Here is a 27000-nt window from a genome sequence, read left to right as displayed (position 1 = left end):
CTTATTGCAAACGAAATAGGTTTTTAGATATTAGACGATCCGGGGAGATACAAAGTCCGGTTAGGATAATATTTTGAACAGAGGAGAAAATCCAGTCAGATTTAAGTTAATGTTTCGTTGAATTTTGGATCGCATCACTTAAACATCTTCCGAATTCCAGTGTAATCGGCCTTGACAAAAATTGTAAAGACAAAGAACCTAAACAAAGTAACAAACAAGTAAGAATGTATTTCGATGAATTTTCATTAATATTCCAAAACGTTCCAAAAAATATCTTCCTTACAACTCTTAACGCCATATTTCATTTCCGTATATTTTTAATTTTTTAATTTAAATAGCATTGAGATTTAGGCTTACATTCCAATTTCGAATTTGACCAGAAGTTGACAGGCTGGAAAAAGTGAGAAAAAAGACCAAAACTTGCAAAAACACGTAAAACTAGACAAAAATTTCGAGAATGTATGATTATCCTCCTTGATCAAACAATATAATCCATATCGGTAGTGTGCAATTCTCCTCCAACTCATTCCTTGAGTTATCGCCAAAAATCATTAAAATTAAAAATCTTAAAAAGAAAAAGCTTAGCAACAGTTGTCAAATTTAATGTAGACATTGTATACCATATTTTGCGTTTTAATCCAACTCATATTTGTGGATAATTCAAAAAATAAATTAGAGAATCACACTACAGATGAATTTCTATAAAGACCTTCCTGCGCTGTGTATGTTTGAAACAAGCAAACGTAAAATATAACGAAAAAAAAATAATATGCTTTAAAATTGTTTTGTTTGTTTTTTGTATCATTTGTTGTTTTATTATTTTAATACACATTTAATTTTATCTGTTTGTTTTTTTAATTGTTTCTTTGCGTTTTTAATTAAACTTAATGGGTTTTTTGTTTAGAATTAATATTAAAGCTAACTATTTACAACATAATCATAAGATGTTTTATTTTATATATATATAAAAAAAGTATATTATTTATTTCTTCTGGTTTGTTTTTTTATATATAGTGTTTTTGAGATATTTTTTCTTCAGTTTTTAAACAATTTTTATGTAATTAATGAAGAAGAAGAGAAAACGTTTGAAAAACTAAAACAGCTGGTGGTTCTGAGGTGTTGGTATTGGATTGGGGGCAAGCTAGCTGTTGCTGCTATTGGGTTCCTCAGGGTAGTATTAGTATTTACTGTCAAAAGAAAGACAAGCTGCTTAAATTTTGTTTTATGGAATTGGATTACGAAAATGTAAGAAATTCTCTCCTGGTTTGAAATTAAAAATCAAAGAAAACAAAATAATGAGTTTTTCTTGTTTTGGAGAAAAAAAAAGCCAAGAAGAAACATTAGTTTTGGGTAATAATTTTGTTGTTAAATTAACAAAATTTGTTTTATTTTTTGTTTTGTTTTTCAAAAATTAAAAAAATAATAGTTATTGAATAAAAATAATAAACCAAGATCTTGAAAATAAGATCTTTAAATGTAATAATATTTTGTAACATTATTATGTTGTTGTTGTTGTGGTATATAAATTATTTCAGCGTATTTCTAATAATTTTCTAAAGAAGAAAAAAATATAGTAATTTTATGTAATTTTTTTCTTTTTTTATATGTTTTTGTTTGTTTTTTTTTTTAATATTTAAAAAGGGGGAGAGCGTTTTTTTTTTTCGTTTATAATTGGTTTTATGTTTTCTTTTCTTTCCTTCTTTAATTAAGTTTAATTATGGTTGATTTGTTTTTACTTCATACATTGATTATTATTATTATAAGTTTTTTTTTATCATTATTATTATGTGTTTTTATTTTTAGTTTCTATACATTTTTTTTAATTTAAGCATAAATGTAAGTTTTCTTCTTCTTTCCTTGTAGTGGCTTTTTATTATTATTTATATAATTATATAATTTGTTTCATCTTGTTGTGGGGGGGAGGAGTTGGTTGGTTTTCATTTTAACATTAAATGATAAAAATTAAAAATTACAAAAAATTTAATTTTCTTTTAATATATACTAAAAAAAGGTTTGTTGTTGCTTTACTGTTGAGTTGTGGTTGCTGTTTATACATACATTTCTAGGCTAACACAAATTTTGTCTCATAAGAACTCTTTTTCGAATATAAATTGAATTTTGTTTGTTTTTTAGTGTATGGCCTGAATTTGCTGTTTGTGTTTATGGGTGTGTGTGTGTGTTTGTGAGAGTTTATATGTATATTGTTTATAGAGGCTTAGAAGCAGTCAGAGCATCAGTTTAGCCTGCTTGTCTTCCACATTTCACGGCTAACTGGGATTGATTTAGTCCCAAAGAACATTTTCCTCCTTTTCTCATGGAATTCATGAAATCAATTTTAAACTTAAATGTTTTCTCTTTGAACTAACTAATCCAACGTTCGCTAAGCCTTTTCGAGGCTCTAAACTTCCATTGTAAGTTTGCTCTTCCTTTATCACTTCGTCGGTGTTCCTCTATAAACATTCGTTTTTTTTTTTTTTTTTTGGCAGCCTCCTTCATCTTCTATTTGTTACTGTGTGTTTAATTGTTATGAGTGTTGTGTTCTCTTTTGTTTTCTATTATTATCAATATGCTGTTAAGTGGAATGGTATTTGTTGTTCTTGTTTGTTGTTGTTGTGATTTTTATTGTTCTTGTGTATTTGAGAAATTAAGAAAAACGAATAAAATAAATCTTTGTTATTGTCAAAAAGTAATCAAAACAGTAGCAACAGCAGTCACGTTAGTTTAGTGGTAGATAGTGGTTGGGTAGGTAGTCGTAGTCGTAGAAGACGATCGATGCATCATAGATTAGAGACGAGTAGAAGAGAAGGGAGTAGAGGGCGATGGGCGTTTTGCAATTCTTAATGCTGTTGCTTTGCTGTTTGTTAGGCAACAAAGCTGTTGCTGATGCTGTTGCTGCGCCGACGACATCGCCATCTCTGCTGGCTTTTGGCATTCAATAACAATTTCTCGGCCATTTGTTTCATATTTACACTGATGATGTTGCAGAAGAAATCATTCATTTTTTGTAAGACCCTAAATGGTAGTTATCTTGCCTCGTCTCACCTATTGATTGTCGTGGTGTTATTTGTTGTTGTGACATTGCTGTTGCCGGTACTGCCACCGCCACCATTCGAAGATGAATTGTTGCTGTTTGCCGTCACAGGACTGCTGTTGTTGGTATTCTCAATCAAACCACCCCCACCGCCGCCACCACCAGCCGAGCCTCCGGCTGCAGAAGCAGCAACAGTTATGGACTTCAAATCGGCCGTTGAGTTTATTATCGTCAAGCCACTGCCGGTGGCATTCATATCACTCAGTTGCTGTTGCTGATCGGAATTGTTGAGACTATTGGATGTGTTGGAGTTAAGATTTCCCGTTGATGTTTGCTGATTTGATGATACAACCTGAACTGTGGTACCACCGCCGACGCCACCCCCAGCATTGCTCGCCGTTACATTGTTACTGTGATTGTTGCCGGGCGCCGACGCCACCACGGTTGCCACTGGCACCGTTCGCATATTGGCAAAGATTTGATTGTTCCCAATACGATTTCGCAGCACAGCATGAGCCATACCTTGAGGATTAATTTGAACCTGCATTTGTCCCGTATTATTCTTTTGCAGTTGCTTAACATTCACCAGACTGGTGTACAAGACACGCTTGTTATTATCACCCGTAACCGAAACGCCACCACTGCTGCCAGAGGTGGCGGTGATAGTGCCAGCAGAAGCATTGCCGCCGCCGCCGCCACTGCCGTCCACCGATGTTGCCGCACCAATGATATTCAAAATTCGTTCTCTTTTCAGTTTACCCTGTTGATACAACAACTGCTGCGACAACAAATGCTGCAGCTTTACATTTGAATTGCCAGCCGCCTGCAATTTCTGGGCAGCCGACTGCAATTCACTGGCATTGGTTATGGTGTAGTTTGTAGCTGCTCCACCGCTAGAACTTGCGGTTAGATATATCTTATTACCCCCACCGCTGCCCTGCTGTGAAGCCTGAGAAGTTATAATGGCTGCTGTGGGTTGTAGGCTGTAGTTGTGATTTGCCGCAATGGCAGCAGCTGTATTGTGTTTTTGTTGTTGCTGCAAATTAACCTCGGATACCAGTAGGGGGAATGATGATGGCATTTTGATAACTTTACCGCCGCCGCTGCCACCACCGCTAGTAGTAACTTTTTGTATTTGTTGTTGTTGCTGCTGCTGCTGCTGTTGTGTGGTATATGTAACACCAGTGGTTGTGGTTGTTTCCTGGCCACTCAATGCATTCAATGTCGTCGTTAAGTCATCATCTTGCGCTTGCTGCTGTTGTTGTTGCTGCTGCTGTTGCAAGTGTTGCTGTTGCTGCTGTTGTTGAAGAATCTGTTGGTGGGCTTGGGTTATTATTTTTCGTTGTGAGAGCTTGCGATTCAATAACACCTTGTTGATATCTAAAGAAAAAGATTATGGAAGAAAAAAGAACAATGGATTAGAACAAATATGTGCAAAAATAGGAAAGGAAGTAGGAACAGATCAGTTCTGAATGTATTTTTTCATAGTAAAATTATAAACAAGGATATTTTGGTGCATAAACTTATTTTTTTAACTTTCCAAAAGAGATTAATGTCGTACCAAACTGAAAGTACGATGTTAGTCGTAGTCGTTCAAAAGTACCTCTCCACCGAATGGTGTACCGTGTCTAGGTCTATTTTCTAAACAGCCATCTGAAATAAAGCTCGAGCCAGAAAGAACCATTACCTAAGGCTCTCAAAACTCTAATCACAAACTACACAAAAGTATTAGGAGTAATAAAAGCGATAATAAGTAACTCATAAAAATGAAAACCTTTGCAATATTAATAATTAACCACAAACTTAAATAGCCGCACGTGGGTATGAATAATTCGTTGATATTTCCCTCCAAGCTTATGTTATTTTTGCCAAAGCAATATGCACAACATAAATAATATATTTTTCTCTGAAACGATTCGAAAACACATTTGATCAGATTTCTACCAATCTTTATAAGAAAAAAACTTATATTTTATGCTCTTGTTGTTCAATTCTTGTAGCGACAATGGCGACGAAGGAACATATCCTCGTCGCACTCATTAACAGCTCTAAACCCCTTACAGGTAATCACTTTTGACGAGGTGTATGAAGTCAAAACGTGTAAAAAACTAAAAATGCGACATGAGCATCATCTGTCAAGTTACCACTCCTTCTAGTAACTACTCTACCAAAGGTCAAAATCTGATATTATTTTCGCATTTTCTTAATTTTTTTATATCTCAGTACAGGGTGAGATGAAAAAACTGTCATTTCTAAGCCACTCTTCCGCCAGCTGTTAAAATTATTCCAGTGACAGGTCATTATATTGTTTATAAGCGTACAAAAGCATTTTGGTGAGAATTTTCCAGAAAAAAAATTATTCGTGATGGAATTTAAGCGCGATAGTGTGATATCTTTATATTTGGCAGGAAAACCACAAGTGGCTATCGTTAGAGCACTCCAGCATTTAAATGTGAATAAAACTTTTGTGTCGCGTATTATCGCTCGTTACCGTGATACTGATAGCGTAGCCCGACGTCAGGGAAGTGAATGGAAGAAAACAGCAACATCAGCAGAAATAGTTCGAAAAATAAAAAAGCGACGTGATCGAAACCCGCGTCGCAGTGGCCGAAAAATGGTTCGTGAGCTGAACATAACGCTATATTCCATTCGCAAATATTGAAAAATTAGCTCGGGATAAAGCCATTGAAATTCCAAAAAGTGCAAGAACTTACACCGTAACGGAAAGAAAATAGACTCAAAAGAGCTAAAGAGTTGCTTCGCTTGGCCGAAAGTGGTTAACTGCCGAATTCGGGTTTCTCCGATGAGAAAACATTCGTTGTCCAGCAGTTTGTAAACAAACAAAATGATCGTGTTTACTTGCCAAAGAGGTCAACTGAAAATGTGCACCTTCGGTTGGTCACCAGAACTCAAGCGCCGGCCATGGTGATGGTGTGGGCCGCCATAAGAGCCGGTGGTCGCTCTCCGCTCTTATTAATCGAACGTGGCATCAGAATAAATGCCAAAAATTATCGCGAAAATATTCTAGAGCTGTATCAAAGCCTTGGACACGCAAACATTTTGGCCTTGGACATTCCAGCAGGACTCAGCACCATCGCAATCAGCACGCGCGAATGGTTAAAAAATGAACTTCCTTGCTTCATTTCCAGCGCACAATGACCACCAAAATCTCCGGATACTAATCCGTTGGACTATTGTGTCTGGAGTATTTTGAAAAGCAAGGTTGGCACTAAAAAATACCAAAGTGTCGATCACTCACCTCAAGTAAGCGCTTCGTCGGGAATGGGCCCAAAATATTGCGTTTGATTTTGTTGCAATTTTTTATCTCACCCTGTATATATCTAAAGTTAAATATTCTAGCCAAGAGAGTCTCGAGGAGCAGAAAATGAATACATATATATTAGTTTACAACTTGGGCATGTATTCACCACGAGAGTTAGGTATACAATCTGAAATGACCAGAGCCCCTCACCTCTTGTAACTCTTGATTTGGGGTATTTTGACTATTGACTATTTGTCATTTCGGTTTCTTTCTGGGCAAATTCACTACTTTCAAAATATATTCAATGTAGGTTCTAATTTTTTTATAGCCCCCATATAACGATATTTCCGGATTTTCAGTATTTTGACCGCCCAAATTCCTACTAAATCAGCTGTAATTTGATATTTTGGATATTTCGAGCCACTTTGTGTTATAGCCCCAATGTAACCATATGTTCCTCATAGTAAGCCCCTGCTCTTGCTTTTGTTCGTTGCCGCCACTTCTTCAACCAATACATTTACACCAATCAATGGCTCCAATTTTGGTCCCACTTTCCAAACAAAGAAGATTTAATCCTCTCCAAAAAGTATTCGATGTTCAATTTAAATGATGAATTCTTTTGTGTGATTAAATAAATTTGAGAACAATTCAGATTATCAGTTTTTGATAATTTGCGTCGTTTCCTTTAATTGTTTTTTCCAGTTATATGATATTTATATTTATACACATTTGGATATATATGCACGTCCCATTTACAAAATAAAAACAAAAAATGATGCATTGAAAAACCAAAAACTGAAAATGAAAAGTTCAGTGTACTATAAAATTCTGATGAAATCCCTTGCGCTCTACTCCGCAGCTGTTGATTATAATAATAATAACAATAATAATTGAATGCTCATGTTATGCGTCATAGTTTTTATCGGTTCAGTGTTAGACACAACAATCATTGTTTGTAAAATGAATTAGTATATTGCTGGCTGTTGTTGTTATCAAATTAAAAATAACGTATAATTTTGAACGTATTTTTGCAAAGATTAAAAAGAAATCTGCCAACCAATATAATATGTAGGCATCGGAAATATATTAGTCACAATGTTATTGTCAACTTTTTTATTTCAAATAGAAATTTGAAAACTAGATTTTCTACAATCTATATTTTTGATGAGATTATATTGTATTATGTTTGATAAGCTATCTACCAAGCACTGAAGCAATTCACAAACAAGAGAACAACAACCGCTCAGTTCTCGAATGTAGAAATGTAGTATTTTTTCTTAAAGAGCGTCATTCACTTATAGTGCATGCTGATATCTTGAAAACTCATATTCAATTAAAGATTGGTTAAAGTCATTACAAAATTGTCCGCAAACATAAAAACGTTGCTGAAATAGTCTCTGAGTTATTACATTTTTAAGTTGGGTTAAAAGTGGAAAATTGAAAATGTTTAGCGAGGAGTTAAAATACCCACTGCGAAACGGAAATGTCAAATTACAAATGATTTGGTTGTAAATTTGGGACCAAGATCTTAAAAGTTCCGCTGAATATAACATCACTGTGTGTCCAAAATTTCAAACATCTGTCCTAAATTGTTTGAGCTTATCGCCATTCCAATATACGGCATAGCGTTTTACTCAGATCTTCAGTATTTGTATTCTATGGGGTCTACGAATTTAGTATGGTCTCCATTTTAAGGTGGTATAAAAAGGTTAAATGTCTCTGGCGTCGGAGCAACTCTAGACATCTTTTTAGAGCATTCCTTCTCTGTCTATCAATAACATTACACATCTTTCTTACAAAAATGTCTCCACCCCAGATTACAGGGTGAGATGAAAAAATTGCAACCAACTTAGACTGCTGTCATTTCTAAGCCACTCGTCCGACAGCTGTTAAAATTATTCCAGTGACAGCTCATTACATTTTTACAAGCATTTTGGTGAGAAAAGAAAAAAAGTTATTCGTGATGGAATTCAAGCGCATCTTTATATTTGGCTGGTAAATCACAGGTGGCTTTCATTAGAGAACTCCAGCATTTGAATGTAAATAAATATTTTGTGTCTCGTAACATCGCTCGTTACCGTGATACTGGTAGCTGGTAGTCAAGGAAGTGGACGGAAGAAAACAGCAACATCAGCAGAAATGGTTCGAAAAGTAAAGAAGCGATTTGATCCAAACCCGCGTCGCAGTGGCCGAAAAATGGCTCGTGAGCTGAACATATCGCATTATTCCATTCGGCAAATATGGAAAAATTAGCACGGGGCAAAGCCATTGAAATTCCGAAAAGTGCAAGAATTTACACCGCAACAGAAAGAAAAAAAGACTCAAAAGAGCTAAAGAGTTGCTTCGCTTGGCCGAAAGTGGTGAACTGCCGAATTTGGTTTTCTCCGATGAGAAAACATTAGTTGTCCAGCAGTTTGTAAACAAACAAAATGATCGTGCTTACTTGCCAAAGAGGTCAGCTGAAAATGTGCATCTTTAGTTGGCCACCAGAACTCAAGCTCCAGCCTTGGTGATGGTGTTGACCGCCATAACAGCCGATGGTAGCACGGCGCTCGTATTAATCGACCGTGGCATCAGAATTAATGTCGAATATAATCGCGAAAATATGGTGGCTGGAAAGTGTATTAAAGACTTGGGCACGCAAACATTTTAGCCGCAGATCTTGGACATTCCAACAGAACTCAGCACCATCGCACTCAGCACGCGCCACCCAAGAGTGATTAGAAAATGAGGTTCCTCGCTTCATTTCCAGCGCACAATGTCCACCAAAATCTCCAGATACCAATCCCGTTGGACTATTGTGTCTGTAGTATTTTGGAAAGCAAGGTTTGCACTAAAAAAATTCCAAAGTGTCGATCACCTCTAGCAAGCGCTTCGCCGGGAATGGGTCAAAATACCGTAGAGCAACATTCGGGCAGCGTGTGACGGTTTCATTGGCTATTTGAAGGCCATAATTCGTACCAAAGGTGACCAATATGAACAAATCTAAAGTTATTCTAAAATGTGATGCTATTTCCGATATTTTTGCTTTCTTTCAATAAAATTTAAATAAAAAAATGTAAACATTATGGCGTTTGACTTTGTTGCAGTTTTTTATCTCACCCTGTATATATATTCATATCTATCTTTAGAGCGCCATGAAATCTAACAAAATAAAAAATCTCCTCTCGCTCTCTCTCACTTACCTGTACTCTCTGGACCATTTAGCAGTCGCTTTTGAGCCGGTCGATTTGTCCAGACAATTTTATTGCCCGATTCCATTGTTGCCGTCACCGTGCCATCGGCATTTGTCACAGCCGTTGTGGCGCCAGCCAACATGCCAGCCGGTGTTGTTGTTACATTTGTCGAACCCAGTTGACGCCACACGATTTGTTGGGTCGGTTGACCCACCATTTGCTGTTGGGTCAATTGTTGGACGGCATTTCTCGCTGATGTGGTAACAATTAAGGGACCAGCCGTTGCATTGGAACCATTGCCAGTGGCATTTATATGCTGTACACCAGCTATATTCTGTACTGTCAATTGTTGTCCACTGCTAGTGTTGATGATGTTGACACCTTGCGTCGTGGTCGACGAACCCAACGAAACGGGAGCCTTCTGCAAATAGATTTTCTGTGAGCCGGTCGCAGTGCCAATAACATCACCAGCCGATGTGGTTGTGTAGATCATTTGACCAGTACTATTGTTATGGGTTACTGTGGCGGCCCCGATGGGCGTTAGCGTGGGTTGACGCATTATCGTTGTCGTTGTGGTATTGGAATTACTGGTAGTATTGGGAATATACTGAGCTATCACAGATGCACCGCCGCTAGCCGCATTATTTGTTGCTGCATTCACAAGTTCGCCAGCCCGTTGCTGCATTAACAACTTCTGCTGCTGCTGCTGTTGTTGCAATTGTAATTTACGCTGCTGCTGTTGTTGTAATTGCAGCTGATGTAACTGTTGGACGGTTACATTGCGTATCTGTTGAGTTGTGCCTTGTGGCTGTTGCAACACTTGTATTGTCGTCAGCTGATGTTGCTGCTGGGCCTGCGGCGATGCTGACTGTTGCGGCTGTGGCTGCTGTTGATGTTGTTGTATTTGGCTAGTGGCGGCGGGATTAGTACTGGTGGCCTGCAACTGATTGTGAGTGGTTGCAATTGTATCACCAGGATTAAGAGTGATGGTATTTCCAATTACCTGCAGCGGTGTTGAATGGGTAATTAAATGTGGTTGTGGATGTGGCTGCTGCTGTTGTTGTTGGCCGGACTGATGATGTTGTTGGACCATTGGCTGGGCAATAACAATTGGATCTGCAGGCTGCACAACTTCTTGTTGGACATTCAAATTTGCACAACCAGAAGTCTCCGCCGCTGAAGATGCCATCACCAGGGCTGGTGCTGCCACTATTTGTTGCTGTTGTTGTGGCGTTATACTAACAATCATGTTATTCGGTATCACTGCCTGGCCACCTTCCACCGCCAAACCAACCTTTGCTTCAGTCACATCCATGGCTTCAGATTTAACAGCTACCTCTTTATCTTGCACCGCTGTCGCCTCATCTTCATCACATGGCTCCTTTTTCAGTTCTTCTTCTTGCTTGAAGAATGTCTCATCCTTAACCAAAGCCTTTTCCAATGGCAAACAATTGAATGAAGAACTGCCCACGGGTGTAAGAGCTGCACAGGCTTTCTTTCCACCTTTGCCTCGTGTATTTGCTTTCTTGCTTTCCCCAACTCCACTTTTGTCACATTTCTTTGTGGCATCATCGATGCCATCCAGCAAACCGGCTGCCGCTTCAACGTCACCATCCACCTCGGTGTCAACATTTTCACCATCCAAAATACCATTCCAGAAATTGGTGGCCAATGTCTTAATATCATCGATTTGAACTTCCTGCAGTATATTATCCAACATGTCAGCATCATCGCCATCGCCGAGAAGATTTATGTCGTTCAAGGAGTCGCCACTGAAATTCAAATCCAGACAAGCACTGTTATTGGCCGCCTCGGGACTTTTACTACTGCCCCGGGTAATATCGGACATAAATGAACTCTGTAAAAGTTGAGTATCAGCCTCCAAGTCTTCGTATTTAAAAGCGGGTGTTATAAATGCTGCGCTGTTACACTCTTCGTCATCCTTCCAAAGAGTGGATTCCTTTTTCAACAACTTACTGGCCATCTTAACGTCTTTTATGGGACTTAGTGATTCTCGAACCATTTCTATGGCTATTGGTGTTTGCTGTGACCAATCGACCAGTGGCGATGATAGCTTATACTCCATATCTAAAGACCAAAAGTCTTCCTTTTCGGTTTCTGTGGGTGTTTTGGGCCTGAAATGCAACCAATCACGTCGTATTTCCGACAATAGTTCATTGCAAATATCCAAACGTTGCGACGAAGTGGGAGACAGTCCACCCAACATTGTTAGCTCATCGTCTGGCTGTTCTTGCTTTTGTTCGTTGTTTGCTGCCGCCACTTCTTCGATCAATACATTTACACCCTTCAATGGTTCCCCACTGCTATTGGGTCTCAATGGCCTTCTGCTTCTCCTCAGATCACGTTGACGTATAACATCAGCCATTTGATTATAGCATGAAACTTCGTCGTCTTCACTTTCCGAAGCCAGTTGTTGCTGGCCACTAACACCTGCTACTCGACCACCATTTCTTCCAAACATCTCCGCCGCCCGATCATTTGAGTACTCAAACATTACATCTTCCTCCTCCTCCTTCTTGATCTTTATCAAATTACTTAGCTGTGCCAAATTGAGATTTTCTTCGTCTTCAACAATATCAGCGGCTGCTGACGACGCTGTGCCAAGCTTTTGTATACTACTCAACGGCTCATTGGAATCATCGGCCGAGGCTAATGAGGGCGCTGACGAATCCATCATTTCCTGTTTAATGGCTCTCGATGTCATCAGCAAATCACCAGGATTACACGAGGACGTTGATGCATTTTCCGAATCTGCATCCTGTATGATGATCTCTCTTTTTATCACATTCGTTTTGTCACTTATACTACTACAATTATTACTTCTACTACCATTACTAATGTTCATATTAACATTGTTACTACTATTGTTGTTGTTGATAATGCCAATAACTAGCGACGATGAATTGTTGTTGCTGTTGTTGTTGATGGCTGGCAAAGACGATGAAAACGATGACAATGATGATGAGCTGATGCTGGTATTGTTGGTGGGGGATGTGTGTAGTTTTTCCAGGACGGTGGTGTTAGTGGCAGCAGTCGACGCACAACGATGATTGGTCCACGTTGTCGTCGTAGATCCCATTTCATCATCTGTTTTATTTAGGCCATTTACCTTCTCATGTTTAATGGGGTCTGCTGTTGTGTTGTTGGTCGATGAGTTAACTAAATTATTTACACGTCCATTGACACTACCCGTGCCATTATCCATCATCAGTGATTGAGACAATTTGTACAACAAACGTCGTTGTGCCGCTTCCATGTTCTTTTGCTGCAAATGGGCATTATTTAATTTACGCCGTTTCGAATTCTGTTCACTTTGCTGCCGTTGTTCTTGTTGCTCCTGCTGTCTTCTTCGTCGTCGTCTGAATCGTGCCATTGAGATACATGAGTGATATAGCCTATCCCTTTGTATGTGTAAACCATGTTCGTCTTCCAGTTCGTCATCGTCATCGGAATATTCATATTCACAATAGCCATTGAGACCAACTTCCAAATCATCGTCATTGCCATTAGCATCATCCTCCAGACCATTAATGACGGATGATGTCTTGGTATTATCGAGATGCTTATTATATATGTTGGTATCCACGATTTCTTGCTTAATTATAGTGGCGGGTGTATTTGCATTATTTACATTAGTAGTAGATGCTGCGGCTGATGTTGGTGCTCCAAACGCTGACGCCGCTGGGGGCACTAAATCAACAACAGTTGGTGGTGAGGCGGGTTTTGCAGAAGAATCTTTTTTATTAGTTTTTATCGTCGTCGTTGTTGTTGTATCGCCGACAATGCTATTGGTATCGGATGTTTTACTCTCCAATATTGTGTAGTCAAGCTGAGACCAAAAATCGTCCAAATTCGATCCTACACGATCCAAGAGAATGCGACCACCACGACCCATGCGACGTCTTGCAAAGCCAATACAACGAGGTCTAGAAATGCAAAAAATTGGGAGAATTCAAAACCAAAGCTCTTTGTTTTTCAAAACCAATTCTTTCTTACCTTGGATGTTTAATGGAGGCTAGGGTATAGCGATATTTAGTGTCACCGAAACCATACTCCTCCTTAGGCTCCCAAGGCCAATTGCCGGTATGGGCTCTTGACTGCAAGTGGAAATGTTCAACATTAATGCTTGGTGAAGAGTTTGAAAATCTCTTTCTACTCACCCTCAAATAATCGCAGCCTTGTCTTCTTCTAAATGCAAACGGAGCCTCTTCTTCACTTTCCGAACCGATTTTGTGCGCTAAATCTTCCTCCTCGGTTTCGATGTTCGACTCATTTGGCGCAGGCGATGAACTTTGACGATGCAGGTGATGATGCATATGATGCGGCAGGTGATGCGGCAAACTTGATGTTCCGCCCGGAATACCAGCCACTCCTCCAACACCCAATGCAGCTCCTGCGGTACCCGATGTTGGCATTACACCCATCGTGGCTAAATACTGTTGTTGCTGCTGCTGTTGCTGGTGATTCAGTTGTTGTTTATCACGTGGTATTTTATGTTTACGCTTCTTATACTGACGTTTCTCTTTGCGACTGCCAGCATTTAATGCATCTGCAGGGAACAAGTTCCGGAAAACATACAAAAAAAAAACACATTTTATTGAGCAAAGTTCTTTCGAAGCAAAAACTGATTCATTATTTACCCATAGCTACATTCGCTGAGTTCAGGTACTGCGGTGCTGATGAATACATATGACCTCCAGCTGTTACACTGCCCGTTTGACCCGGTGTCATCATGCCCGTAGAACCCATGACATTGTTCAAACCGGCTGCCGATGAACTAACACTGGGTACCACAGCCGTCGGTGTGGCTCCCGAAGATGATGAATGATGCGAGTATTGATTAGCATACAATGGGGCAAAGGCAGGTCTGTAATACAACAGAAACAAACAAAAAACGAAAGGTTTAAAAGACTTTCTAATAAAAATGCCAGGAACCCTCAATAGTAACCTTGAATTCTTGATGGTAGCACTGAGCTCTGACAGTAAAGCTCCATTGAAGTCTTTGAGTTGTACACGTTTCTCAAAGATTTCTATGGACAAATGCACATGTTCACGCTTGGTTTTCTCACGCCTCTTCACCATCTCCAAAACCGTGGTTGCCCGTTGCAGATCACGCCTAAAAATTAAAAAGGTTTTTGTTATTTTGATTTGCTTATGTTTGTATCCTCCCCGTATGTCCTGGTACTTGCCTTAACTTGAGCATCTTCTCATAGGAAGTCTCATCATTCTTACGATTCTTTCGCGTTTGCATTTTTTCAGTGCGCCGGCGAAATGCTAAGTACGGATTATTTGATGAGGCCCCCGGCCGATTCTCTGTCTTGACGGAGAGAATCAACGGATGTTGCTGTATTTGTGAGGATTTGAATATAGAAATGTAAAGAACAATAAGTAGAAAAGAATGCTAATAATGGGGCATATTTTGGTGCCTATTAAATTCTTTACCATTTTCAGGCGTTTATTCAGCCAGTAGTCGTAGACGGCTATGCTGACCTCATCGTCCTGTTTGAGCAGCGCTTTTGCCTCATTCAATGTAACCACTGTCTGGCCTGAACTTTTCTCAAGACGATCCATCATTTGTTCAAATTTGAATGGCGTTAAATCTAAGCGTTTTCGTTGTTGCGTAACCCACACTTCATCTTCACTATCCATATCGTATTCGGGTACATCTTGCTCCAAACCAAGTGCTAAATAAAAAAAGACAAAAAAGGTGAAAAGTTATTATTGAAAATTGAGAGATATTTTTTGTGGACACTTACGTTGCATGTGAATCAATTGCCGGGGCATACGGTAATTGGGTGGATAATTTTTATCATAGAAATCTTGTTCGGTGGTATAGACTTCCGGAGTCGGAATAATTAGACCTGTACATATTGCTCGTTGTAAATGATGTTCCTGTGAAAAGTAGATAGAGATAAAGTAAATATTAATAAATCAAGTTCATTTATTTTAAATGGCAAACAAATATTAAAGAAAAGGATTAAAGTGGTTTCGTTTTTTCACATCGGATGCAAATTGAAAGATTGAAAAATTGAACACATATTGTTTAAAAGATTTAATCCATTCAACAATAATTTGTTTCCAAAAAGCTCGATGTTTACTTTTCACCGAAAAACTCCTGCCTGTCAGTCAGGAAGTGTTTGAAATTGTAGTCGAATTCAGTCCAAATCCGCCATTGCATTGGTATTGTGTTTAAGGCTTATTTTTTTGCAATTATCATTATGGTAACACTGGTTTAAACAGCTCAGTGTAATATTCAGCAAATCAAAACATTTTCATTTTCCCCCCTAGATCTTGCGATTTAATCGCTTTTAGACTATTTTTTGGAGGGGTATGTTAAAGCTCATGTCTATACAGACGAGCCCGCTTCACAATTGACGCATTGGAAGACAAAATTGAAGCATTTATTCATACGAAAATGGGAAAATGGGAACCATTCAAGTATTGTTGTCACCTACCAAATCTCCTAAAATACTAAATTTTAAACAATTTCGTAGTTACATGTGACTAGGATTATCCAAATACCTAATTATCGGTGGGTATCGACACCAATTTTCAGACAAATACGTCGAAAAATCCTTTTCAAGGTGGAGGGTATAAAAATACTGATAATCAGCAGGGGACCAATATATATTCCATTTTCTAAACCAAACATCCTTGATGTAATATCAATACAGGTGCAGATTTTTAAAAGCTCTATCTCTAGGTACCCTTATATTGTGGCTAAGCCAAAAAGTGCATTGAATTTAATTTTCGAGGATTTACACACTGAGAAACCAAATGTCAAATTACAGCCGATTAGATTGAAAAGTGGGGCCAAATTGTGCAGAATAACGAAAATATGGAGCTAGCGTTAATTGAGGACAGGCTACCCAAAATAAGGACCTACATTGTATATTTTTGTGAGAAATTAAGCTACCCACTTCCGAAATGTCAAAAAACGGCCAATTTGGTTAGAAACTGTGGTCAAGACGTTCAAATTTTCAAAAATCGGGGGATACATTTATATGGGGGAGATTCCAAAAAGAGGACATACATTGACAATGTTTTGCAAGAAGTTTAACGACCCACTGAGAAACCAAAAAAAAAAATTTACATCGTATTGGGGTGTAAAGAGGCACCGAAAAAAACGCGGAGCATTATAGTCTATTTCCTAGGTATAATATCAATACCTGTGCGGATTTTCAAAGCTCCAGTGTGAGCTTTATCTTGTTTTCAACAGATAGCCGGATATGGCTAAATCTCCATAAAAGTTTACACTGATCGTTAGGTCACCGAAGAATATTTCGATATGTTACAACAGGAATGACAAATATACAGTATGAACTCAGGTTTTATGCTCTCCACCATAGTATGGAGGGTATATTAAGTTTGTCATTCCGTTTGTAACACCTCGAAATACACATTTTAAACCCCACAAAATTTGTATATTCCTGATCAGCATAAAATTCTATATCGATTTCTATCCGTCTGTGGAAATCACTCTAGCTTGCGAACGAAAGGAAGTAGGTTGATAAAATTTTACTCAAATGTATATTATGTCTGCATTATTTTTGGTATTGAAAATGGGCCATGTAGGTCCACGTTTTGGTATAGCCCCCCATAATGATACCTCCCTATTTTCGGTCTTTTGATTATTTTAGCGACATTATTCAATGGAATTGTCTCAAATTTGGTATTTGAAGTTCGTAATGGATACTACAGCCAAAGACAGAAAATTGTTTATGCAGGTTCACGTTTTCGTATAGCCCCCATATAACATAACTTACATTTTTTCGGTACTTTATTGATTTTAGCGACATTGTTCCCCGGAATTGATTCAAATTTGGTATTTGAAGTTCGTAATGAATATTACAGCCTAAGACAGAAAATTGTCTGTGCAGGTCCACGTCTTCGTATAACTCCCATATAACGGTACCTCACGATATTCGTTATTTTGATAATTTTATCGACATTATTCACCGATTTTGTTTTCAAATTTCGCATTTGAATATTGTAATGGCTTATGACTAATGTTGCCTATGCAGGTCCACGTCGTCGAATAGAACATTCAGTATTTTTAAGATTTCAAAAGAATTTTTAAGGGATTTTATTTTGTTTGAAAATTGCCAAATTCGTTCCAAATGGTGGTTCGGCCTGGCCGAACTAACAATTTTTTTATTTGTTATATATAAATATGAACACAGTATAATCAGGTTACTCCTAAATTTTCAGCACCTCATTATATGCTTATGAATCGAAGTATAGGTAGATTTAGGAATTAGAAATTAAATGATAAAATTCGTCCAACTTTTACCACTGGGTATATCTAATAATACCATGTTAATAGTGCAGCAAATAGAATTACAATTTAATACACATTTTAAATAATATATTCAGGTATAGAAGTTTTTGGAACCGTCCATGGCCCTATGGGCTAGGTAACTGTGTTAATTGAATATAAATAAAAAACATTAAGTGTTAATCAAAACACATGGAACCACAAGCAATTCCCTTACTCTGTGGCTATAAAAAATATGTTAAACAATTTGACCTAATTATAGACTGTGACAACCAGGAAACTTTGTTTCTTTTGGCTTGACAAAGTTTTGTTTTCCAAAGAAAATATGTACTTTAAAAATATGTAATTCTAAAAACTAATTTCTAATTAATGTCAGTAGTTAATTAAAATCCCCTGGCTTCACAATATTTCATATAGGTATATAGTAGTTATTTTATTTGAATGCGATTTAAATACAAACGTGTTTCTAAAACACAAAATGATATTCAAATTAATTCAACATGAAAATGTAGCCCACTTTAGATTCTATTGAATATTTTAAGAATTAATTAAAGAGAAAAGGTGGAACGAGTTCATCGATCGTGCTTTTGTCGTTCGTTTTTTCTATCTTCTTTTTTTCATGCAGTTTTGCAGATGTTTTAGCAAACATTTGTTGACCCACATAAGTTTATATTTGGTTTATTTATTGGTATTCCTTATTTCTTTAATTCCAGAAAATTATTTTCTTTCTTGTCAATTTCTGTGAATAATTGATAACAATAATATCAAATACCTATTAATTTATTCAAATTAGTACGCATTATTATACTTAAGCTAGCATTTCTTCTTCTTCGAACATTATCTCGTAGCATCTCAAGCGACAAATTAATTACTGATAATATTTACAAAACACAAGCAAAGAAATAAATAATAACTAATAGAATTTTAAGTGAATTAAAAAAGTATACGCCCCCATTTATAGATATGATTAGAATTTAAACGTTACTAAATCATTACTAGTATTTAACATTTTTCTTGATTGCTGATAAATGTTAGAAGGTTTATCTAGACTGGCTACCTTCCAAACACTTGATATCACAACGTTTAATAGACCAAAATAAAAAAAAATAAAATAAATAAAAACGAAGTTTAATTTGAATATTGTTTTGCGAGAAAAGCCCTAAATGCTAAATTATATAGCAGAAATTGGAGCAGAAAATTCCAAAATATCGATAGATATCGTTAGATATACCAAAAAAAGTACGCCTACATCAATCATTATTTGTGAGGATTAAACCTACCAAGTGAAATCCAAAATGTCAGATTACAGTTAATTTAGTTGGAAATTCGTGCAAAAACTTAAAAAAAAAACAAAAAATTACCATTATGTGTAAACTATACCTAAACGTTGACCGATATACAGGGTGAGATGAAAAAACTGCAACCAACTTCAGACTGCTGTCACTTCTAAACCACTCGACCGACAGCTGCTAAAAAAATTCCAGTGACAGCTCATTATATTGTTTACAAGCGTACAAAAGCATTTTGGTGAGAATTTTCCAGAAAAAAAGCAACAGAAGGAAAATAGACTCAAAAGAGCTAAAGAGTTGCTTCGCTTGGATGAAAGTGATGAACTGCCGAATTTTGTTTTCTCCGATGAGAAAATATTGTAGAGGGTATGTTAAAGCCCTGGGCACGCAAACATTTTGGCCGCACACCTTGGACATTCCAACAGGACTCAGCACGCGCCACCCAAGAATTGTTACAAAATGAGGTTCCTCGTTTCATTTGAAGCGCCCAAGGGCGCCAAAATCGCCTGATACCAAACCGTTGGACTATTGTGTCTGGAGTGTTTTGGAAAGCAAGGTTGGCACTAAAATATACCAAAGTGTCAATCACCTCAAGCAAGCGCTTCGCCAGGAATGGGCCAAAATACAGCAGAGCAACATTCGGGCAGCGTGTGACGGTTTCATTATTGGTCGTGTAAAGAGAGATTTTGCGGATTTCTAAAAGTAAATCCTATCTGATTACAAAACAAATTTCGTTTACATCTGTGATCAGGTGTGGTATGCCCAAGCGATTCTATCGAATATCTGTCTAAATATCGTTCTTGCTTCTACAAAGTCTTCCTATTGAATAAGTCCTAAAGATTGTCTTGGAAACAATTCAATTCCCGACACTCCTGACATCACTTAGGTGGATCCAAAAAAGTAACAAAGCTGGAGCAAGTACGGCAAGGAACTTAAAGTCAGATACTTATAATGTAAGCAAAACAAATATATCATGTTTAAAACAGACATAATTGTCGTCTCTCTTTCTAAATAACAATGCAATAAAAATATTCTGCTTTAGGTATTCGTTTCCTAATTACTCTTTTAGCGATAGGTACCTACATATGTGTGTATGTAACAAATAATCCGCTAAGAAATGTACAGCAATATTCCATAGTTAAATTATTTCACAATGTGTCAAGGATCACCAACGCTGATCCTTTGTTACGATTTTACAATTGAGGAATTACGTTTCTTTAGCATGAGGAAGATGTGTAATAGGTAGAAATTTAATGTGTTAATTGTATTGAAAACAATACTTTTTCTAAATCCAACAATAGCACAAATTCTCCTTCCAAGAATAACAGGTAAAAGATTACAGCCATCGGTCATCTTTGACCCTTAGTTAATATACCAAGTAAGTTACTGCGGAAACAGAAATTATAAAAATTCCAACGATAATTTCCATTTATTTGAAATTTTTGAGGTAAATTGATTTCATGCTGTATTGGTGATAAGAAATCGTGAATAAGTATTTTCGTCGGATGACTATGGAGACACCCATCCATAGTTTTTTAAGGAATGGCGATATTAATCCCAACATGATGATAATATAATAATAATAATAATAATAATAATAATTATTATAATAATAATAATAATAATAATAATAATAATAATAATTATAAAAATAATAATAATAATAATAATAATTATTATAAAAATAATAATAACTGTAATAATAGTAATAATAGTAATAATAATAATAATAATAATAATAATAATAATAATAATAATAATAATAATAATAATAATAATAATAATAATAATAATAATAATAATAATAATAATAATAATAATAATAATAATAATAATAATAATAATAATAATAATAATAATAATAATAATAATAATAATAATAATAATAATAGTTATAATAGTAATTAATAATAATATTGAATGAAAAATGTTAATTTTTCTTAATTACCATCGGAAAACCAGCCATCTAAGTTAAACATTATAAACTCTTGTTTTTTTTAGAAATCCACTCCAGTCTTACATACGTGTTTTAAAGGAACCTCAAAATAAACTGATTTATGGATTATTAGGAAAAAGAAATCGGCTCTACACTTTCCTGGAAAGCATAAGGTCCCCACTATCCCCCCTGTATGACTGTAAAATATGTATGACTGTAATAATCATGGAACGAACAAGGAAGGGCCTTTTTACAGCAAGAATTCCATAAAAAATTGGTTACTAATTCCATTATCACGTCGTTCGTTTTGTATTCCTGGAAGGTCTAATAACATGGGCTGAAGTGCACAATCTCAAAGGAAATCGGCCCTACACTTTCCTGAAAAGCATAAGGTCGCCCTATCTCCCTCAATCAGAACCGAAATCGTGGTAGATTTTATCACTATAACAAGGTTCACATAAATGAGCGGGGTTGCCGAATCCCTAGAGAAGAACACTTGTTGTGCCACAACCCAATTCCTCTCAAGGGAAAACTTAGGCTAATGCCATTACGATCTGAATTTCTTCTCTGATGTGGAACCTAACCTAGATTAAAGGTAATGTATAGTCTTGTCAATTTTAATTTTCCTTTCAAAATCAGGCACTATGCCGAGTACCACGTCCCAGCTGCCATTAGTATTTCCTGAATGTGATCCAAATTTCCAGCACTTGGATCTTTGGGAATATTTTCAAGCACTAAGGTTAAGTGAGTCGTGGTCATGGTTATGTTTACATGTGGGGCAAGTGAGTCCCAATATTTTATTGATTCGGCGATTTACGCCAGCCTATTTCAGGACGACCTGTAATCCAAGATGAGTTAAAGCACTAATTCAGGCGTCTTTGGCAACGTTTCTCTAAAAGACATTATAGCTGCATATACGGTAGACTGTCATATGGCCGGCAATCTGCGAAAGAAGTACCAGCTCCCATCAATCTAAGAATCGCAGTGGGCATTTTGCCACGGTCACTGCAGTATAAAATATCTGATCTCAAGATAGGATACCAGTGGTCCTGACTACTGTAGACCATGTGAGGACGAGAAGATTTAAAGCCGATTCAATGTCTACTATGCAGGTTTCCAATGCTCTTAAATAGGAGACATTGGCCGTTTGGTAGTTGGGTAACAGAAACACTAATGTTCTCCTCAGATATAGATCCCATCATCATCCATGGTTTGCTAAACTTTCTTTTTACCAGATCTTTTCATCCCTTGTTTCTTCCTTCCTCAATTGATGTATATTTTTCCTATCACTACTAATTTGTCCTAGGATGAACACAAAACAAGTGAAACAGCAGTCGACTCCAGTATGGCTGTGAAGTAAACGCCTGATGAATTGCTTTCTGCCAATCAATCAGACTGCCAAACTGTTAAAAACGGGCTATAATGTATCTAGGGTATTAACGAGGTATTAACTTTGTAACTAGTACGATCGGTATTATTTCTGGTCACAGAGCAGGAGAAGCTCTGTGTCAATTTTCGTTTCATTACTTTTACAGACCCTTTGATTGAGGCCACAAAACATTGACCTGGCAACTTTAAACCATTTAGGTACTTTGTTCTAGTGACCTAATACCTTTAAGCACAACCAAGATTGGCTGTTATATCTCTTTTGTTATCAGACCCAGGGTGTTCGGAATATTATCTTATCACTTATTTGATTAGAGGTTTCTTCACCTAATGTGTTATTGGTCATTTATGAAAGGAAATAAGCTCTTCTATTCTACCAAAATTTTATTTTAATGTTAACTCTAAGATCTTGCCTAGGTTAAAGAAAACATGTAGCTTCGTGTAAGGCAGCTAGTGGTGTATGTCTCAAGCCTTAAGCTCAGAGGATAGTTTCTGTGGCAATTTGAGGGCATAAAGTTCCTTTAGGTAAGCCAGGTGAGAGCATAACTTATTCTGGAAAAATTTATACTACCTAAGAGAATCTTACAAAAACCGAACTAGAACCAGTTCTTCAAAGCTTATGGAGGGACCTATTATGTGCTCCGAAACAGTTAAAAAATATAGTGGGAAAGGTATTTTCATAAGCTTGCAAACGATACCTATATTATTAAAAAAAACACGCTCGGTAAAACCGTTTCTAACCCGAGCGTTTTACACAAACTCTAGAGCGTTGTAAACAAACTCTAGAGTTCCATAATTTGGACAATAAACACTTTAGCTCAAATTGATAACTCATGTTTACATTTTGTGATACTTGTTCCATTCAAATCAGATTTCCTGCAATTTTATAAATGTTTGTTTAAAAAAACTCACCGACTCTTCCTCTTTTTCCATGCCACTTGGCATTTGTGGTACCGCTCGATTTATAGCTGAATATTCTGGCAAATCCGGTAGCTCCTCGGCCAAATAAATGGGCATTTGTTTGGATGGATCGAGGGCACGAGCCCTAAATGATAATTTCGACATGATGATGTTTGTCTGATGCTTGATGAGATAGACGATTGATTGATGGATGTGTTGCTTTTTTAGACGACAAACTTCTTCCTTGTTTAGACCTTTTTGTTTTCCTTTTTGCGTTTTTTTCTTTTTCTTTTGATTGTTACAAACTAAATTTGGCTTTGTGTTGTTTATTAGTTTTAAAGTTTTCGAGTTTTATAAAAAAAATCAAAAACAACAAAATTTGAATTTTATTCTATTTCCTTGTTGAAGTATTAGGTAGTTGTTGCTGGTGTCTTAGGAAGGTGCTGCTAACTAATGCTGATGATTATGTGGAGGCAAGAAAAGGAGTCGCTCGAGGAGTCTGGCTTTGTTGTTGTTTACAAAAAATTTCTAACAATCCAAATATTTCAAACTGCCTTTTCTTTAGATTTATCGGGTTAATCTGCTTAGATGATGATTGGTTTGAAAATAATGCAGCTGGGGATAATTTAAATGAAACGAGTGTATATCCTGTTGGAGGGGACTGTAAAATAGCTTGGAGGAGCTTTTTCTGCCAAGCGATGACGATGATAAGGGATATCTTGACGCCACCGATGATGCACTTGACTTGTGTGGATGATAAGATGTATGGGTTAATTCAGATTTTAAAGCAGCACTGCTGCTTGGCAGAAGTGTGTGATTTAAATTACACAAATGAGGATCTCTTGCCGCCAATGGGGATGTTCTTGAAGGGGACCAGCAGTCTGTGTAGTCCAATAACAACGATACTGCTGTTGTTGCTGTGGTTACTCCTCGTGCTTGTCGATGAAGTAGAACCTTTCTTAAAAGATAGTAGATGAAAACTACAATTCCAAATTCTTGTTTTTGTTGTTGTAGTTTTTGTATAGTATTACTATTAATACTACTACTAGTGGATGAGGATTTTGGAATTTCCAATTCCTTGCAAACAATGTAATACGTTTGCAAAGTACTATTATCCTGCTGATGTTGCGGCTGCTCGTAGTAGCCAGGTAATCGAGAGAAGATCTTGCTGCTGATATCCTCTCTTCTTGTGTTTGTGTTTGTTGTTGTCGTTGAGTTTGTTTTAAACGTCTTCGCCGTCTTTGTTGGCGTCGTCGTCGTTGTTGTTGTTGGTTGTGTTGTGGCGGTTCCTGTTACCAACCTTTTGTTATTGTTCGTCGTAGCTGTTGATGTTGTTGTTTTTGCTTTGCTTGCGGATGACGAATGTATCACTCCAAATGCCGGTTCAATGTCTCTTTCCTCAACACTCGATGACGATGTTATTGTTGTTGTTATATTTTTTGTTTTAGTATATCTTTTGTTTTGGGGAATTTCTGTTGTTTTTATATTTGTTGTTGCTGCTGCTGTTTTAGTTGCTGACAATGCTGTTTCTTTTCTAGTAGAGATCAGCAATGGTACCACAATGAAGAACAACAATAATTGCTGTTGTTCTATTTGTTGTTGCTGCTGTTGTTGTTTTTGGTTACAGTTGTTGTTGTTGCAGTTGTTATTTTGTTTATTTAACACGTTCTTGTTGTTGGTGTTGTTGTGGTTCGTCGTTAACAATTTATGCTGCTGCTGGCGCTGCTGTTGATGATTTATATGACAACTACTACGATTTTTTTGCAATGAAAGCAACAATAACAAATCGTGCGGGCTATATGACGACGACATTTTTCAAATTGAAATCGAAAAACCTAAATAAATTTGCATAATTACAACAATGTTGAGTGGAGTGGCGATCGTTAACATTTGTATACATTTCATATTTCATTTAAAGAATGACGGCGCAGCAACATTTAGTGGCAGCAACAGCTCTCCGGCAGCAACGTTGACGACGACAGCAACGTAAGCGTCGACAACAGAAACATTAAACGGCATTTTTTATGCAAAACATGATACCGTGCCGTCGTTTTGTGTTGTTTGTCTTGTAATGTTGTTGTCGTTCTTGTTGTTGGTTGGTTTACGTGTGTTCTTTTTTCTTTTACTTTGTTTCTGTTTTCTGTTTGTAATTGATATTGTAAACTAGAATTCTTTTGTTTTCACAACGCGAGTCTTATTTATTTTATATATTTCTCTTGGTATTCTTGGGCTTTTTATTTATTTTTTGCTTCTTATACTTTTTTTGCCCTTTTATTCCAATTCTTTTTAAGCAAATTCAATAATTCTTTTTATATTATTTCTCTGTTTATTCTATTCTATGTTGTATTTTGGTGACAGCCACGCTATGTTTGTTATCTGTCAAAATGGAAAGAAGAAAAAAATGCACATTTATTAACTGCTGAAAATGTGGTGGTGTTTTAAAATGCACTTCGTAAGGGAGAGTGAGCGGCGGGAGAGCATTAAAATGACCATTGACTCATGAGAGGAGTCGAAATGGCGCGCACAATAAACAATCACAAAAATACCATTATTTTCTTTTTAAATTAAATTCATTTTCAATCCTATTATTTATTTACAATTTTCCATCGACACTCTAAACTTTTCTTTAATTAAATCAATTTTTTATTTATACCGGACGGACGAATATGTTTCTGTTCTTCACATTGCCCCGCGCTCTGCTTAAGTAAACAAAAACTTCTGTGGCAGCGACAGCGACAAGACAGAAACCAAGCGGCGAATTTCACTTCATACACAAACATTTATAGCGGCGAAATGACACGACTTTTTTCTCGGCTCGTTTTTTCTTTTTTGCATGGACAACACAATGCAAAATCTCGTTTTTTCAAGCCACCGATACAGCTTAGATTTTCATTATTTTCACCCAAAAGCTATTGAATTATATGCGGAAAAGTATTATCCACTTTTTTGCACAATTATTTACCGCTTTTGATATCCAAAAAATAATTAATAAACCAAAAATAATTCGTGAGAAAAAATGTTTGGAGATAGCGTGGTTTTATTAAAGCTGAAAACGAACTGAAAACGAAAAAAGAATGAAGAGAGAAACAAATGCCACAAACTAGAAAAGGACAACGATATATTTACAACGGATGTGGTTAACCGGTTACCCGTACCCATTGCATAGGTTTGTCTCACATTTTCGACTCCGAACACTCATTCCGAAAACACATACACATACATTTGCGCGCGCATTTTCCTTTCGTACCTTCGCTCAACCAACAGACCATATTCGACATATATTGCTATCTCTCTTGCTCGCTCACCCTTTATTCAGTTGCTCAGAAGAAAAAAAAGAGAACAAGCTACACAACACCGCACAACAAACGATGGTCTTTTTTCGTTTACCACACCACCACCACCATCTACGACACAAAAAAGACGAGCGATAGAAAAAAATTTCAACGAAAAAATCGATTCTTCTCAAATGCCATGATTTTCATACTTTTTTCACATGGATTTTTTACATTTAAAACACTTGTTATTCCATCATTTCATATGAAATTTAATGAATTGGCCTCTTCGTGCCTCATTTTCTGTAGATTTCTTTGTAATTTCTATAAATTTTGCGTAGAAATTCTTTATTTAATTGTGCAACGACACGCGAGTTTTTAGGGACACGTTTTGTAATGGCGGCGGAGTACGAAGAAACACGAACGTACCCAGCAAATCGGTGATGACA

General features: G+C 36.8%; 1 protein-coding gene across 10 annotated transcripts; it reads right to left on the bottom strand.

Annotated features, from left to right (window-relative positions):
- Positions 1-780: 780 nt before the first annotated feature.
- Positions 781-27000, bottom strand: LOC101891790 (uncharacterized). Of its 10 annotated transcripts, none has more exons than XM_059120155.1 (11): positions 26981-27000; positions 23292-25655; positions 15247-15382; positions 14933-15174; positions 14680-14834; positions 14439-14606; positions 14131-14357; positions 13651-14039; positions 13487-13587; positions 9479-13416; positions 781-4411 (listed from the first exon to the last, which is right to left on the bottom strand). In XM_059120155.1, exons 2-11 carry the CDS (start codon positions 23442-23444, stop codon positions 3039-3041), a joined length of 6882 nt encoding a protein of 2293 aa, XP_058976138.1. In that variant the 5' UTR covers positions 23445-25655; positions 26981-27000; the 3' UTR covers positions 781-3038. The 10 variants fall into 10 exon arrangements, with proteins under 10 accessions (XP_058976138.1, XP_058976134.1, XP_005176815.1 ...); XM_059120151.1 differs by lacking the exon at positions 26981-27000 and adding an exon at positions 26667-26970; XM_005176758.4 differs by lacking the exon at positions 26981-27000 and adding an exon at positions 26764-26970.

Source organism: Musca domestica, unplaced genomic scaffold (assembly GCF_030504385.1).
Source record: "Musca domestica strain aabys unplaced genomic scaffold, Musca_domestica.polishedcontigs.V.1.1 16, whole genome shotgun sequence".
Taxonomy (NCBI): domain Eukaryota; kingdom Metazoa; phylum Arthropoda; class Insecta; order Diptera; family Muscidae; genus Musca; species Musca domestica.
Note: the sequence above shows the minus strand (reverse complement) of the source record. Positions and strands in the feature narration are given on the sequence as shown.